This window comes from Podarcis melisellensis, assembly GCF_964234715.1.
Source record: "Podarcis melisellensis genome assembly, chromosome: 8".
NCBI classification, from domain to species: Eukaryota; Metazoa; Chordata; class Lepidosauria; order Squamata; family Lacertidae; genus Podarcis; species Podarcis melisellensis.
This window is the reverse complement of record NC_138540.1, coordinates 86,382,849-86,400,550: the sequence shown is the minus strand read 5'-3', so window position 1 is coordinate 86,400,550 and position 17,702 is coordinate 86,382,849. Positions and strand designations below refer to the sequence as shown.

At 54.3% G+C, this 17,702-nt stretch overlaps 1 protein-coding gene across 2 annotated transcripts in view; it reads right to left on the bottom strand.

Moving 5' to 3' along the window:
* Positions 1 to 17,702, bottom strand: part of SIPA1L3 (signal induced proliferation associated 1 like 3) — a 77,645-nt gene that overhangs the window by 16,379 nt on the left and 43,564 nt on the right. For both annotated transcript variants that reach the window (XM_081921895.1, XM_081921894.1), the window contains 7 exons: positions 11,448 to 11,678; positions 10,848 to 11,009; positions 9,341 to 9,492; positions 7,217 to 7,326; positions 6,736 to 7,124; positions 2,006 to 2,224; positions 615 to 777 (listed from right to left, as the gene is read on the bottom strand). In XM_081921895.1, the coding sequence (XP_081778021.1) occupies positions 615 to 777; positions 2,006 to 2,224; positions 6,736 to 7,124; positions 7,217 to 7,326; positions 9,341 to 9,492; positions 10,848 to 11,009; positions 11,448 to 11,678 (1,426 nt within the window). The remainder of the gene's footprint in view (positions 1 to 614; positions 778 to 2,005; positions 2,225 to 6,735; positions 7,125 to 7,216; positions 7,327 to 9,340; positions 9,493 to 10,847; positions 11,010 to 11,447; positions 11,679 to 17,702) is intronic.

Sequence of the window (17,702 nt, the reverse complement as noted above, 5' to 3'; positions counted from 1 at the left end):
TGCTGTCTCCCTTTCTGGCCCCGCCCCCTTGCCCTGGCCTCCGCTGTTGAATGTTCTGCAGACGGAGGCCGTTTGTTTCCCCAGCGACGTGTGACTGGCTGATTAGATTACAGTGGTACCTCGGGTTAAGTACTTAATTTGTTCCGGAGGTCTGTTCTTAACCTGAAACTGTTCTTAACCTGAAGCACCACTTTAGCTAATGGCGCCTCCTGCTGCCACCGGAGCACAATTTCTGTTCTCATCCTGAAGAAAAGTTCTTAACCTGAAGCACTATTACTGGGTTAGCGGAGTCTGTAACCTGAAGCGTATGTAACCCGAGGTACCACTGTATCTGTCTGGAAACTGTAGAAACAGCTCCCTTTCCTTTCCTAAAGAAGCTGCAGAACTGTGAGTTGAACCCCATAAAAACAGGATTTTTTCCCGTTGCAAAGTAAGCTCAACAACTTTGAGCTGATCCTCAAAAAAGGGGGCTTTCCCCCTTTCCTCCTCTAAGAACTAGGTGCGTCTTGTAGTCGGGTGCGTCTTATGGGGCGAAAAATACGGCAAATCACGCAGTGGGTTGCATGTCTGCTGGACTCTGCTTGCTGCCATTCCCCTCTTCCTCCCAAACTCACCAAATCCCTCTCCTGCTCGGCGGAGCCGCCGTCCATGATGATCAGCTTCTTCAGGTCGTCCTCAATGGTGGACTTGTAGGTCTTGCGTGGGGAGCGGAGATCACGCAGGGAGGCCCTTAGGCGTGGCTGCCCAAAGACATTCTTGGTGTTCAGGTCCACTTGCCTGGGGGGAGAGAAAAGGGGGTGGTGGAGAGGAGAGGCTGCAAAATTCGGGGCTTTTTCACTTAGGGGAGAGGCAGTGTTATCGGAGAACTCTGAGGGCTCCCTTGGACAAAAAACAAGGACACCAGCCAGGAATACCAGAGCAAAACAGCAGCCAGTAGGCTTGGTCTTTATTGAAGACTGTCGTGACAGGACTCCCACCTGCCACCAGGTGGAACAAGATGGAAGCCCCGAACAAAAGAGAACCCAAACTTTTATTAGCTGCTGATCCCCATGTTACACCCCCCCAAACTACATCACTCGTACATCATGAAAGGGGAAGTCTGGTGGCAGGTATCTGAGCATCCTGGACCCTGCCCCACGGTTCCCCTTGCCCTCCACCAAACACCCATCAAGTGTAACAAAAGAGATCTTTACATTTCCCTGTTTCCCAGCCAAGTTAAGCACACCCTTTTCGCTTCATCTGGGTTTGTTATTTCCGGAACGGCTACCTGTCTGGCACTCAGATATCAGGATGCCAGGAATTATCACTCAGGCAGAGGGGCTGCTGAGTAGCTGAGCTCACGTGTCTATATGAATTTCTGAAGTTTTCCAGTGAGCCAGTACATAGACACATTTATCAGTGAATTCTTACATTTGGTGTCGTGCAGCAGAGGCCCTTTGAACAGATAGGAAGAAGTGTTTTGTGGGGACAAATCACAAAAGTCACAAAAGCGATGGTGCTTAATTTTGGTAGTGGGCTGCATGTGCATGATATCTGCTGGAGGGGAAACCCCCCCAACCTATACATAAATTCCTGCAACAGTAGTACAGCTTGTTCCCTAAGTTGCACAGACTTCATTGGCCTTCCAGAAGCACACCTCAAGAGCCACCTGGTTGGCCATGGTGGGGTGTGCTCCTTGCTCCCCCCCCAGCAGCCCACCCCCCCATGCCCCAGATGCAGGCCAAGCCGCAGAGCAGCAGGACCGCCTTCATCCATCTAATGGGAGCTGATGTATTCAAGGGCTGCTGTGGCTGATCTGTCTCTCTGCCCCCCAACCCCAGGCAGGTGTGCTGGCAAGGGGTCTGCACATGCTCAGAGGCCCTCTCATCTTCGCTTCTGCCTTGCACGCTCCAGGGGGCGAGTCCTAAACAGACCTCAAAAATCAAGCCCAGCCAAAATGGCTTCGAATGCGTCTCCTTCTTTCCCCGCCCCCCAGCAGAAGGAGAAGGCCAGGCCCCCTACTCACTTCTTGGGGTCTGCAAAGGCCGTGGGCCTGGCGGGGGTCTCCTCGCCCCTCTTCCACCCAGCTGGGAGGTGCTTGTTCCTGCCGCTCTGCTTGGAGAAGAAGGACTTGGGAACAGAGGCCGAGAGCTGGAAGGAGCTGGACTGCGGCATGTGGGGGCCCCGTGTGGCGTCAGCCGGGGGCGCCTTGTACGCCTGGGCGGGGTACGTGGCCCTGCCGCTGCTGAAAAACAGAGAGGAGGCTCAATTCACCATGAGGAGAATGTTGGGGACACAGGCAGAGATCGCTAGTGTGATAGGAATTTTGAGGTCTTAGATATATGTTAAATGTTCATAAGTGTACCAACCAAGCACATACATAGATCAGCACAGGAAGACCAACCTGGAACCATTTTTGATTCCCAAACTGAGCAAATGTTTTCTCTGCAAGGTCAAAGTGGAAAAGCCTCCCCATAGTCTTTTCCTTCACAAAACCTGTCTTAAGGGTATGTCTGTGTTTGAATAGGGTGTGAGCCTGTGACCTGGCCCAGGAACTAAGTATTTATCATTACAAAAGACTGGCCAGGCTACCCAGGAAATCCAATCAAGTAACCTGCCAGACAGGAGATAAACAACAACAGGAGAAAAACAATATTCAAATTTCTGTTTTAGACCGCCTTTTTTGTGATGTAGGTGTGATGTATCTGAGGGGTGGTCTTAGGTTACACTCCTTCTGTGACGTATGTATGATGTTTCTGGGGGTGGTCTTGATCTAAAGGTAAAAGTAAAGGTACCCCTGCCCGTGCGGGCCAGTCTTGACAGGTTGTGCGCCCATCTCACTTAAGAGGCCAGGGGCCAGCGCTGTCCGAAGACACTTCCGGGTCACGTGGCCAGCGTGACATCGCTGCTCTGGCGAGCCAGAGCCGCACACGGAAACGCCGTTTACCTTCCCGCCAGTAAGCGGTCCCTATTTATCTACTTGCACCCGGAGGTGCTTTCGAACTGCTAGGTTGGCAGACGCTGGGACCGAGCAGCGGGAGCGCACCCCGCCGCAGGGATTCGAACCGCCGACCTTTCGATCGGCAAGTCCTAGGCGCTGAGGCTTTAACCCACAGCGCCACCTACAGGGTGGCAATTTCAAAAGTCTTTATAAGGCCTTGCATGCCATTTTTCTGGGTCCCTCCTCTCTCCTGCGGGTGAGGGGAGCACCCGGTTGCATCAGAGCAATAAAGATCAAGCTTACTAGCTGCTTTGCTTCTCAATATTCTCTGGTTGGCCTCTGTTATTCTCTCCTACCAATAGGGAACCTATGTAAGGACTCAGTATGGGTTCTTGGATACCCCATAAGGGAAAAGGGCAATTTTTGTTTACAACACAGACATGCAGCTCCCCTGCAAGGGGGCAGGAGTTCTGTGGGGAGAGGCCACCTGACCAAAGGGGTCTTGCTCGTTCAGCTGCTACCTGGGACCTGTGAAAAAAAGACAGCTATGGAACCCAGAAATTACACAAAACAAAACAAAAGAATTGCCGTGAAAATCCCTGAAACGAGAGGTAATCGACTATGGAATTGAATAAAAAAAATTAAGGAAAAATTAACCAAAGACTTAACGAGAAACTCGTTTCACGGAACTAATCAGTTTCCTCAGAAGGAAATAAAGAATTTTAAACCGTAAATAATTTTAAGTGATATCAAGCAAACTCAAGAGCAGGGCTGAGACGCTTCCTTGAGTTTACAAAAAGGGTATAAAAACCTCAATGACAAGTTTTAAACATAGCCCTATTTAAGAGAACATTGTAAACCTTAAATGGTTTTCAACGATTCCCAGCAAACTCAAGAGCAGGGCTAAAACGCTTCCCTGAGTTTACAAAAAGAAAAACTTACAAAGGAATATGAGATGAGCTGTTTTAAGTTTCAAAGAAACTCAAAAACAGGGCAGAAACTCAAAAACAGGGCTAAGCGCTCCTGACTGCTGATGTTAAAGACTGCTACCTGGGACCTGGCGTGCTTGTGAGGAATGGCCACCAGGGGGCAGGAGGGGCTGCTGTTTTAGGGCGCCCATTTGCAGGTGATTTGGGGGAGGAGGTTGGGTGGCGTAGGGTTAAAAACATGTTTTTCCACGGTGCATGTTTTAAGCATCACCCTTATTATATTTGTTCATATCCCACTTTTCTCCCCATACGGGGACTTTTAGGAGGTTTACGGCTAAAGTAAGAACAGCCGCAAACAGAAGGGGGAAAGCAATAGTTGAAAACAATTAAACGTTAACAGAATAGCTGTATCTATATAAAAACATGCAGAATCGTGACAATGAAAACATCACCACCCTGATTAATGCCCTCCACTCAGATGCCAAGGGCAGTGTTTCCCAACCTTTTTTGGGCAAAGGCACACTTGTTTCATGAAAAAAAATCTCGAGGCACACCACCACGCCAGATGGGGAAAGGTCACTTTTTACTTATGTAAAAAAAAATAAAAAAATTGTAACAGCATAGAAGGTAATGGTAGATGACTGTTAGGGTCTCCCCCCAAATGCAGAATTCTATTAATATCTTCCTTAGCGAGCCGCGTTAACCCCTGTAATGCTTTCTATAGAGTAAGCATAGGGGACACTGGGGGATGTGGAACCAAGGGGGCAGTGGGCCAAAAGAGTTCGGGATCTACTGCTTTAAACAGAAATAAGAGCCAGTGGCTTCTTCCTTTTTTAAAGTATCGTTTCAGCGGGGACAGCAGTCCGGATTTCCAAAAAGCGGCGCTTTTTTGCGTCTGAGCAAAGAAGAGAGAGAGGGGAAAAAAGAGAGAGAGATTGATTTGTGGCTGCGCAAAGGGGGGAGGAGCCCAGGAGTAAAAGTAGGAAGGACGAAGGGAGGGGAAAGGAAAGTTAATAGAAGGAAAGGCGGGTGGGAGAGAAAGAGAAAGAAAGGGGGAAGGAAGGGGGGAAGAGAAGTGGAAAGGAGGGAGACCGAGGCGGGGGAGAAGCGTCTGGAGAGTTGCTCCGAAGTTTGGGGGGCCGTGGGGGTGGGCGCGCGTCCCAGGAGGCGGAGGCCAGCCCGGGCTGGGAGCCGCGCCGCGGCCCGGGGGCGGTAGGCGGACCGCGGCTCCTAGGATGTGGAAAGGGGACGGTGGCGCAGGGGGAGGAGACCCGCACGGCTAGGGCAGCGCGCAGGGGGAGGGGAGCGGGCCGGAGGCGGGCGAGGGGGGCCGCGATCCCGCGCGCCGTGAACATGGCCTCCTTCCCCGCGGGCCCCGCCGAGCCCCCCGGCCGGAGGAGAGCAGAGGCAGGAGGAGGAGGACGAAGGCGCTGCCGAGGAGGCGCGCCAACTTCTGCCAACTTCGGCGCCTGCCCCGTCGCCGCAGGCTCCTCCCGGCCGAGAGCCAGAGGACGGCGGCGGAGCAGGAGGATCAGGTTTGGCGACGGCTGCTGCGCCCTCTCCAAGCGCGGGGCTGGCCTCCGCCGCGCCCGATCCTCCGCGCTCGCCGCGCTTCTCGGCGGAGCAGGTCTCGTGCGGGTGCGAGGCGCTGCTGCAGGCGGGCGACCCCGGCCGGCTGGGCCACTTCCTGGGCTCGCTGCCGCCCGATGCCAAGGCGGCGTGCCTGGAGGCGCAGGCGGGCGAGAGCCTGGCCAAGGCGCGGCGACTTCGCCGAGCTCTACCGCCTGGTGCAGAGCCGGCGATGGGATGTGGGAGGGAGCTCGCTCGCCGCCCCGCGTGTGCCTATGTGGGGCACGTTACAGCCCCGTGACGTCAGCGCCACGCAGGCAGCCAGGCAGGCAGACGGCAAGAGCCCCGCGCTGGGCGGCCTCTCCTCGCCGCCGCCCCGCCTCTCGCCGCCCGACTCACCCGCCTCCCTCCCACGGCACACCAGGCAACGTCTCGCGGCACACTAGTGTGCCGCGGAACACCGGTTGGGAAACACTGGCCAAGGGAATAAACAACTATTTGACATTTGGAAGACACCTGCAAGGCACTCCTGTAACTTCTTAATGATTGGTGCTTTCTTGTGTTTTTAATATTTTGTTGGGACCCGCCCAGAGCGGCTGGGACAACCCAGTCGGATCAGAGATATAAATAATAATAATAATAATAATTAGTTAAAGGAAGGGAGGGAAGTCCAGGAGATTCTTTGGAATCTTGTTTCTGTGTTGTATGTTGGATAATTGACTGTAAAAGTTTGATCTGAAAAACCAAATAAATAAATACAGTGGTACCTCGGGTTAAGAACTTAATTGTTCTGGAGGTCCATTCTTAACCTGAAACTGTTCTTAACCTGAGGTACCACTTTAGCTAATGGGGCCTCCCACTGCTGCTGAGCGAATTCTGTTCTCATCCTGAGGTAAAGTTCTTAATCCGAGGTACTATTTCTGGGTTAGCAGAGTCTGTAACCTGAAGCATTTGTAAACTGAAGCATCTGTAACCCGAGGTACCACTGTATTATTATTATTATTATTATTATTATTATTATTATTATTATTATTAATACAATCCTGATGACATTATTATTATTATTAATAATAATAATAATAATGTCATCAGGATTGTATAAATAATAGTAATATTATTATTATTATTATTATCATCATCATCATCATCATCAAAGCACCAGCCTTTCCGTTATCCAAGAGGGACAAGGAAGAGCAAGAAGGCCTTGCAGAGGGTTGGACTAGATGAGCCCTGGGTTCCTTTCCAAACCTAAAATTCTATGGTTCTAGCAGGGGCACCCGGGAGAGAGGGGGCCAGCCCCAGAGAGGCCCCGCTCACCTTGGCTGCTTGAAGTGGTGGTTCCCGCTGCCGCCCCGGGCAGCCCCTCCGGAGCCCACCCCAAAGGCCTTGGGGCCGTGGTAGCCCCAGCTCTGCCCCCCGGAACCGACGGCCGGGGACGCGTCCCTGCGCTTGCCGCTGCCCGCAGCCTCGTGCAGGGTGCCGCCGAAGGGTGGCGGGGCCTTGGTGGCAGGCTTGTCCCGGCGCGAGGAGGACTTGGCGCTGGTGGCATCGATGCCACTGTCGCTGGAGCCCCCCTTGGCCAGGGGGTCCGGGTCGGCCTCGGCGGGGTCGGCCGTGTCGAACCAGCGCTCGTCGCTGTGGCTGCTGGAGGCGTTGCTGGAGAGGGTGTTGCTGCTGGAATGGCTGCTGGAGTACTGCCCTTCACCCTGGAAGCGGGGAGAGCAAGGGCGTCAGGCCTGCGGAGGGGGAGGCCTCTGCGGGAAGGGTGTCCCCCCCGCCAGCGCCCACCCCAGCTCACCTTGGAGTGCCGGTTGGGAGAGTCCTTGCCTGCCAGCTCCTGCCTGCTCGGCCGCTTGCTGCCAGACGGTGCCGATGCCCTGGGCTGTGTGGGCACGTGCCAAAGAGGCTCTGCCAAGGTCAAAGGAAGTCGGGAGTCACACCTTCAGAAAGAGCCCCTTGTTCACACACACACACACACACACACACACACACACACACACACACACACCAGCCTGCCACATGCCCCAGCGACTTCCAATAACGGATTTCTGGCTGCTAGATCAGGCCCAGGGGAAGTCCACAAGCAGCATTTGAACACAAAACCCTCGGCCCTCCTGTGGCTTCCAGAAGCTGGCATTCGGAAGCGCAGCTGGGTCCCGTGAGAGGGGCACCCTTCAGCCCGGTCCAAGGCGTGAGAGAAGGGGCTGAGGCTCGCTGGCAGGGGGCGGGCACGACAGGCCTGCTCTTCTCTCATGAAGCCTCCTTTCCTTGCCCAGAGGCCAGGACAAGCGCTTCCACTTTGGCCTCATGGGATGGGCTGCTCCTAGGCCAGCACAGAGCTAGGAATGATTATTTATAATAATAACAATAATATTTTTTTATTTATACCCTGCCCTTCCCAGTTCAGAAAACCGAGCACAGGGCAGCTAACAACAAATTTTAAACACTTAATTGATGCAACAAAAAACAGTATAAACATGAGTAACAATAAATTCTGAATTCAAAAATCAATTGGGGGGGGGGGGGGAATCCATCCAACAAACATTAGATGATCACCAGGGCTAGCTGGCTAAATTAGTCCTATTTGGGCCAGCAAGGAGATCAGGGAGAATTAGCTGTGGGATCCCAGAGCGAGTAATAAAAAGGGGAAGGGGAGGGAAGGAAGGGGAATAAAAGATCAGGCTAAGTTCAAATTGAAAGCCAGGCGGAACAGCTCTGTCTTACAGGCCCGGCGGAAGGAAGTTAAATCCTGCAGGGCCCTGGTCTCCTGAGACAGAGAATTCCACCAGGTCGGAGCCATCACTGAGAAGGCCCTGGAGGATATTTATCACATTTAGATTTATTACCTTTCCCTCCAAGGAGATCAATGGGCTGTACATGGTTCTCCTCCCCTCCCTTTTATCCCCACAACAACCCTGTGAGGTTGGTTGCATCCCCAAATCACCTATGGGAGCATAGCCTCAGCCTGCAGGTGACCAAGGGGGTGGGCAGGCAAGTGAACACCCCCTTCCTCCCAGCATCCTTAGATGAATAACCAGAAGCCTGACCCAAATACCTCCTGCCCGCCTGCCCCACGGCTGTGTCCTCAGAAGCCCCAGTGAACAGTCTCTCTGGGTGCACCAAAGACAGCTATAAGACACCTGTCAGGGTTTCTTGAGTTGCGATTCCTGCGTTGGGCTGGATGACTCCGGGGGAGCCCAACCCCCCAATTTTACCATTCTATAAAGGGCTGAGTCCAGGCCCAGACAGAGGGGGGGTGGGGGTCCACATGGGCCACTTGGCCCGGGCCTCCGATTCCAAAAGGGGGCCTTGGTCAGCATATTCATCTATATTTTCCATTTTGTCTTTTTATGCAGATACGGTTCAAGCCTTGAAATAAAATTATTTGTCAGCATAATGTTTGTGAAAATTATTTATATACTTACTTTAGTTATAAGACTTCAGTTATCCCCAGGGTAAAAAAAAGGGGGGCCCAGTATACCCGAAGGAGCATCTCCACCCCCATCGTTCTACCTGGACGCTGAGGTCCAGTGCCAAGGGTCTTCTGGCGGTTCCCTCACTGCAAGAAGCGAAGCTACAGGGAACCAGGCACAGGGCCTTCTCGGTAGTGGCACCCGCCCTGTGGAACGCCCTCCCACCAGATGTCAAGGAAATAAACAACTACCTGACATTTAGAAGAAATCTGAAGGCAGCCCTGTTCAGGGAAGTTTTGACATCTTAGTGTATTTTTGGTCTTTGTGGAAGCCGCCCAGAGTGTCTGGGGAAACCCAGCCAGATGGGCGGGGTACAAATAATAAATTATTATCATCATCATCATCATCTACCTGGCCCGGGCCTCTGCCTGGCTCTGCAAGGCCCTGGCTGACACCAACTCAGTCCCACAACCCACCGCCCCCCCCCCGGAAACCCCACACCCCCTTACCAGGCTTGGGCCTCTCCATGGTGCTCTCCTGGCTGGCCACCCCCCCGGAGGAAGAGCAGGAGTCGCCGTTGGAGGCCGCCTCGTGGGCATAGAGGGGGTCGAAGGGCATCAGGGGCCGCTGTGCCTGTGGGGCTGCATACCTGTGTGTGGAACTGAGAGAGAAAGGAGAGAAGGAATAAGGCAGGTGGCAGCTCAAGAAGGCAAACTGAGGCTGGGGGGGGCGAATAACACCACCCAGGCTGCCTCCCCGTTCATTAGCAGGTTTTAAAAATACCAAATTTGTGGCAGGGGGGAGGAGAGGGAAGGAGGGGAATGAAGATGCGCAGCGCTCCTCAGTTCGGTGGCCCAGGCAACGGAGGAAGAGCCCAGAAAGAGATGAGCAGAAGGGACAACGGGAGGCTCAGCACACAGCCCCCCGACTACCGTTCTCCAGCCCCACACATCCCCCCAAAGCAGCAACGCTTCACGGCCAGACCTCTCGGGGCAGGAGCTGCAGCAGAAGACTCAAGTCAAGTGCCAGGCCAGAGGAAGAAGATGCCCTCTTCCCCAGTCAGGTGGGCAGGGGGCAGCAAGGGCAACCCACCCCCCACAGACCCTCGTCCTCTCTCCAGCTTCAGAGGACGAGAGAGCAAGGAGAGGTTGCAGCAGGACCCAGTTTCTGAGGCCCTGACTGGTGCCCTGCGAGGGTCCCCATTCACTAGGCGTGCCAGCCGACGGCTAATGCCAACCAGTGGCAGCAACGGCCCCCTGGGGAAAGGGAGAGGATGCTTCTCTTGGGCACCATGCCATGATGATGCCAGCCAGCGCCTCAAGCTCAGCCTGCTGCCCCTTCCTGGCGCAACCCTTTCACTGCCCTCTCAGAAGCAGCCCAGCACATGCCAGGCCGACCCGTCGTTCCTCCACATGCCAAGCACTGTCTGTCTGGCTAATGCCCCCCCCCACCTCAGCAGGACTTGTGCCCCTTGTGCTCAGGGTGGGGCCTGGCACTGAAGTGTCCGAGCATTTTTGCAGCGGGCACCGTTTGCACGGAGTTGCCGTGAAGTGGAACGAAGAGGGAAAAAGGAGAAGGAGGGTGCGAAATGCCCTTTCCCAACCCAAACACCTCCACCCGCCCACTTCGCAGGGTATCACAAGGTGCCAGCCAAACCTTCTCTGCCACTTGGCACCTTTTTGTCACACGTTGCAGCGCTAAGAAAAACCTGCGCCAACCAAGGACATCGCAGGAAACAGGTAGGTGCCTCTGCAGCTTTGCTACTTCTTGTCCCTATTTCTTTCACAACTGCTTGCCGTGCAGAGTGATGGGTGAAGCCCCCTGCCCTGCTGCCCCCCAACCGACCTGGCAAGACGCCCCTGCTGGGGTGGGGAATCTTCAGCAGCCTGGGAACGAAGGCGCTGAGAATCGAACCCTCTGCCCTTCTTCCCCCCTCGCTGCAGGGCCTTGCCCGATTGCCACCTGAGGAACCGATGTGCAGAGACCCCCTTGGGGTTGCCCCCCCCCGGTGCCTACCTTTCCGGAGATGGCTTGTAACGGGTGTAGGCCGCCCCTGCCGCTGCCCCAGAAGAGCCTGGCATGGAGAAGCTGCCCGAGGGCTGGCGATAGGACAGGATCCTCTCTGCCCCAGGCTGCGAGGAAGAGAGCGCTGGGGGGGTTTCTGGGAAGCTCACTGGCCTGGCGGGGGAGAGAGAGAGAGAGAGAGAGAGAGAGAGAGAGAGAGAGAGAGAGAGAGAGAGAGAGAGAGATATGTATCAGGAAGAGGAACTTCAGCGCTCTCCCTGGTGCCCAGCAGCTCCTCGGCAGGCAGCTCTGCACATGTGCCTGATGCCAGAGCTTCTTCTGAACATCCTCAGCAGAGAGAGATAATGGAGCAATTAGTCAAAGGGGGTGGGGGAGGCAATGGGAGAAGGAAAGAGCTTGAGTCATGACCCACAGGGCACATGCGCTCTGCGGCAGGACCGTCCAAAGGGCACTGGCAGGCAGGGAGCGCCGCCAGGAAGCTCCCAAGATGTCGGATGCAGCAGCAGCAACAGGAGGGCGAGGCTGCCAGGGGGGAGAAAATGAGCAAGCCAAGCGCCCCCCCCCACGCCCGACCATCCTCCTCCTCCTCACCTCTTGCCATGCAGGGGCTGGGGCTCTCGGTAAGGGGCCACGGCGCTCTGCTTCGGGGTCCTGGTCAAGGACTGGGACTGGCTGTGGCTCGGCTGCGAGGAGCCGTGGGTGGCAGAGCTGCTCCACTGCCAGGCGGAATTGCTGCGGTAGGGGGGCCGGTAGCCCACCGGCAGGCTCTCCTGCTCCCCCTTGGCCTCCAGGGTGCTCATCTTGAAGGACTCGGCCCAGCCCCTGCAGAGGGAGAGGACAGAGCAGAGGCGCACTGAGAAAAGCTCTCCACCGTCCGCACGGCACGGGGTTGGGCTGGATGACCCTCCGCACCCCTTCCGACTCTTCCTTTAGAGCAGCCGTTCTCAACCTGTGGGTCCCCAGATGTTGTTGGACTACAACTCCCATCACCCCTGAGCTCTGGCCTTGCTAGCTAGGGGTGATGGGAGTTGTAGCTCAACAACTTCTGGGGACCCACAGGTTGAGAAAGGCGGCTAGTGCCATCGAAGTTGGCCCTCATGGCCTCCACCAGGCCAGAGGCAACATAAGCAGATCCAAGAGGGCCCGTCTGGCCCCGCATCCTGTCTTCGTGCCCTAAGGACCCAGAAATTGTGATAGACTGCCTCTGGACCTGGAGGCTCCACAATAATAAGTAAGAAGAGCTCGGCTGCTGGATCATAATAATAATAATAATAATAATAATAATTTATTATTTATACCCCGCCCATCTGGCTGCGCCTCCCCAGCCACTCTGGGCGGCTTCCATAAAAACCAAAAATACAGTAAAATATCACACATTAAAAACTTCCCTGAACAGGGCTGCCTTCAGATGTCTTCTGAATGTCAGGTAGTTGTTTATCGCTTTGACATCTGCTGGAAGGGCGTTCGACAGGGCGGGCGCCACTACCGAGAAGGCCCTCTGCCTGGTTCCCTGTAGCTTTGCTTCTCGCAATGAGGGAACCGCCAGAAGGCCCTTGGCGCTGGACCTCAGCGTCCGGGCAGAATGATGGGGGTGGAGACGCTCCTTCAGGTATACTGGACCGAGGCCGTTTAGGGCTTTAAAGGTCAGCGCCAACACTTTGAATTGTGCTCGGAAACATACTGGGAGCCAATGTAGGTCTTTCAAGACCGGTGTTATATGGTCTCGGCGGCCGCTCCCAGTCACCAGTCTAGCTGCCGCATTCTGGATTAGTTGTAGTTTCCGAGTCACCTTCAAAGGTAGCCCCACGTAGAGTGCATTGCAGTAGTCCAAGCGGGAGATTATCAGAGCATGCACCAGACTCCTGTTTTCACAGGGGCCAACCAGATAACGCCAAGGTAAACCCGCAAGCAGGATCAAATCACAAGAGCCCTGTCCCCATCTCCTGTGACTTCCAGCAATTAGCACTCAGGAGCATCGCTGCTTCCAACTTTGAACACACAGCATAGTCATCCTGGCTAAGAGCCATCGACAGCCCTCCCTTCCTCCTCCATGGATTTGTCTCATCCTCTTTTAAAGCCATCCCTGGCTCCTGTGGGAGGGAGTTCCACAGTCCAACACTGAGCTGCATGAGGAAGGACTTTCGGTTATCCGAGTCATGCACACGACAGGGGCTGCCAAGATGTGTGGCTTATGAAACAAGGAGAGAGACATGTGCTCAGAGAGATGGTGGGGAGCTCTGCTCACTGACCCCCCTCCCAACAAAACCACACACTTTGCAGCCCCAATCCTCCAATGGCCTGATGTGAGAACTTCCATGCAATTCTCGGAAGCAAAGAATCACGCTGAGTCAACCTTTGCAAAGATCTCTTGCAATGACTCACGCTCCACTCTCCCCGTCCAGCACGTGTCTCTGGGTTGCCCCCCAATTCCAAAAGGAGCCCCTCTTTTCTGGCTCTCTCTTGGGAAACCCCAGGAGGGTTCAAGGCCAGGGGCCACCTCTGCACCAAACCAGAACATCCAGCGCAGCGGGAAGGCTGGATTTCAGAACGGGAGGGACAGCTTCCAGGCTCCGTGGGATTGATGAAGACACCCACCCACCTCGTGATGGGCTTCCCCTGGCCAGGTGGGTCTGCACCCACTCCTCTGGGGTGCTACTGTTTGCTCGGGGGGGGGGGGCACAGCACACAGAGCTGCAGATTTCACTCACCCAGGCAAGTCTCTAGCAAAAGCGAGCATCTGATTCCTCCTTCCGCCAGCTGGATCTCCAAAAAAGCAGTGCTGGGAAGGATGAAGTCATTGGCAACAAGCCTTGGCAGGGGGAGCCCGCCCCCCGGCAACACCTAGCGCCGGAGCCGGCTTCAAGGGCCCAACAGCACCACCCCACTCAAATTTCAAGGCCTCCAATACCTGCCTCTGCTGTGGGAGCCCCACTGCCCACCCCCTTGGCTCCGTGGAGAGGAAGGGCAAGCAGCCGCCTCAGTGTCAGTTCAGCCATTGTGCTCGTGCGCTCTGTTCGGCACCGGCAATTTGGTTGGGGGGGGGCGGGAGGAGGGCGGACGTGCCGGCAAGCCGAGGGGTGTCTCAACTTGCTCTCCCAACCACACCTGGCGAATCAGGCAGGAAGCTGGAGAGGCCAAGGGCACAGCTGGGGCTTGCGAGGATGCTACTTAACTCTTTGCGGGCTCTTTGCAGCCGCCTCCTCTAGAGGAGATGAGTAAGCAGCCCACTCGCAGGCGGGAGCGGAAAGGTGGAGAACTTCCCAAAAAGGGGAAAGCCAGCCTGAAACGCTGGCCGTCCTCACCTCGCTTGCTGCAAACGCAGCTTTTCACATCCAAAGCGCTTAAAAAACAGGAACCGCAAAGCTCGCCTTCCCCGCTTGCTGCGGAATTCCCTCCCCGCAGCTTCCGGCCGGATGCTGAAGTCACACCTGAGATGCGTGTTTGCAGGACGCACCCTCTTCCCATGGCCATTATTTGTTCTGGCTGCTTTTAATTCTGGGATTTAAGGAGCTGTGAGCTGCCCTGGGGATGTGCCGGTGAAGGGCAGGTAATAAACCTCTGAGCAACCACAACAACGACAACACTAATGTTTACAGATGGGAGGCTGAGTCGGCGACCTGCCTGTGGTCAGCTGTGGCATGCAAACCCAGAAGACCCCCCAACCCTCACCCCCACCAAGGGTCCATGTGTAAAACTCTTGCCCACCACTTGGCCATGCTGCCTTCTGGCAAGAAGCGTTTGGATGCTGTTTAGATCAGGATCAATGTCAAGAGGACAATGGCTAAAGAACCAGGACTACCGTATTTTTTGCTCTATAAGACACACTTTTTTCTTCCTAGAAAGTAAGGGGAAATGTCTATGCGTCTTATGGAGCGAATGCATGGTCCCTGGAGCCGAATTGCCCAGGGGCGAAAAGCAGATCATGCAATGGCGCAAAAACGTAGTTACAAAGCACGGATCCACATGGATTCTCAGGATTTTTGCATTGGGCTACCCCAAAACTCACTGCCAAATCGCATGTTTGTGGCCACAGCATGAACTACAAAAATCATACACCCACTGTTTCGTTCCGATTATTTTTTTTCTTGTTTCCCTCCTCTAAAAACTGGTCAGGTGCATCTTATGGGGCGAAAAATACGGTAACTCCATCTCTACCCCCCCGCCGACGTCTCGCTCACCAGAATAAGAGTTTGCTCAGTAAGTAACAGGACATCTACCACCGGTCTTGCAACGACTGCTCCCAAGCATCCACTGACTACAACCTGGGAGAGATGATGTGCAGGGGCAGGGTTCTGTGCTGCCCTCCCCGCTAGACTCTGGACTTGAGCCGGGGACTGTTCCCTCCTGCTCTGGCGACTGGGAGGCCAGGAGCGGATCTGAATCCTGAACCGACATCTGAAACGGCTCCTCGCTCTCCTCCCCCAGACTCCTCAGGCGCAAAACAGCTGTACGCCGGCATGGTTACGTTCCAGCAAGGCAGGGTGCGGCCCTGATTCCCCCCCCCCGGGGGAGCCCTCATTCCTGAGCAATGCAGTCAGTCCTGAGTAGGGTGTCAGCACACCCGTCCTCGCTCTCTGTTAGCCTCTGCTCCTGGGAAACGGGCAGAAAGCATCGTCCCAAGACGGAATGGCCAAGCCTTTGGAAGAACAAGTTTTGTTGGAGGAGGGCCAGCAAGGCTTCTTCAGGGTCACGTCACAGAATTCTAGAACTGTAGAGTTGGAAGGGAACCCCCAAGTCATCTAGTCCAACCCTGCAGTGTCTAACCTGAAGGAGCATTTCCACCCCCATCGTTCGGCCCGGACACTGAGGTCCAGTCCTGAGGGCCTTCTGATGGTTCCCTCTCTGCGAGAAGTGAAGCTACAGGGAACCAGGCACAGGGCCTTCTCAGTGGTGGCTCCCGCCCCGTGGAACGTCCTCCCATCAGATGTCAAGGAAATGAACAACTAGCTGACTTTGAGAAGACATCTGATGGCAACCCTGTACAGAAGTTTTTTAATATTTGATATTTTATTCTGTTTTTAATCTGTTGGGAGTTGCCCAGAGTGGCTGGGGAAACTCACCAGATGGGCGGGGTATAAATAAGTAAGTTATTATTATTATGTTCTATAAGCATAGGGACACAGGTGGTCTAAACCACAGAGTCTAGGGCTTGTCGATCGGAAGGTCGGCGGTTCGAATACCCACGACAGGGTGAGTTGCTCAGTCTCTGCTCCTGCCAACCTAGCAGTACGATAGCAGTACGATAGCACGTCAAAGTGCAAGTAGATAAATAGGTACTGCTCCGGCGGGAAGGTGAACGGTGTTTCTGTGCGCTGCTCTGGTTCGCCAGAAGCGGCTTAGTCATGCTGGCCACATGACCCGGAAGCTGGACACCGGCTCCCTCGTCCAGTAAAGCGAGATGAGCGCCACAACCCCAGAGTCGTCCGCAACTGGAAAGGGGTGATACAGGAACTTCTGTGTACTTAAGACTCCCCAAAAGCCACTGATCAAGTCCCTCACCGAAAACTCTTGAGTAAGCGTAGCAGACACAGATTAACAGGAGAGGGTCTATCACGGGATTCAGCTCTACAGCTGCAAATAAAACGTTGTGAGTGTGTTATAAAGTGCAATAAACAAATGTAACACTGGATGGCGATTGTTAGCCTTATGGCGAATTCAATACATTTTTCAATATGGAAAAAAAAAGCATTTCCACAGTTTTTTTATATGTGTCTAGATTCCACCATGGACTGGTAACTGGTTAAGGAACAGGAGAACCAGAGAATAGGTATGTGGAAAGTCCCTCAAGCATCGCTTGGGCCTCTGCTTGCTAACTTGTTCACAAATGACCTGGAGTTGGAGGAGAGCAGAAGGGGGCCAAATTTACAGATCACATACAGGAGCAAAAAGGGATCGTGAGGAATTGAAACTAGAGTAATGTGAAGCCCATTGGCTCAAAATATTTCCTCACTTGGCATGTGTTTAGGGGGAGCTGGAACTGGCAGTGACTGCCCAGGAACGAGATCGTGGGGTTGTACTGAATTAGCAAAATCCAAATGTTGACCCAGCCATCCTGATTTCCGTGCACAAAGCTTATTGCAGAGATTAGATGGTAGTCCGTCTTTATTGAGTCTTTATCTTTACTGAGCCATTTGCTCTGATTGGTTTATGGGGCGCTTAGACAACATTGGGGGGACGCGGGTGGCGCTGTGGGTTAAACCACAGAGCCTAGGACTTGCCGATCGGAAGGTCGGCGATTCGAATCCCCGCGACGGGGTGAGCTCCCGTTGCTCGGTCCCTGCTCCTGCCAACCTAGCAGTTCGAAAGCACATCAAAGTGCAAGTAGATAAATAGGTACCACTCCGGCGGGAAGGTAAATGGCATTTGCGTGCGCTGCTCTGGTTCGTCAGAGGTGGCTTAGTCATGCTGGCCACATTACCCGGAAGCTGTACGCCAGCTCCCTCAGCCAATAAAGCGAGATGAGCACCGCAACCCCAGAGTTGTCCATGACTGGACCTTACGGTCAGGGGTACCTTTAGACAACACTGAGCCTCCATCCTGCCTCTTTCCTGATTTCTAGGCTTCCCCTCATCACTCATCCACCCACCCCACATTTCTCTGTCACTTTCCAAACTGCAAGAAGTCTCTTTTGAAACATGGATATGTTGCGCTAGGGAGACAAAGGCCACAAGACACCCAAACTCCCCTCTCCCCACTGCTCCAGCACTTGGGGGGGTCGAGCGACCACCTCCCCACACACCCTGAAACCTCCTGGGCCTGCGGCAACTGGGACCTTAGGGTGACGGCTGGGCAATTAATAAAAACCGTAACAGCAAACAGTACACCATAAGTGACACGATAGCACGG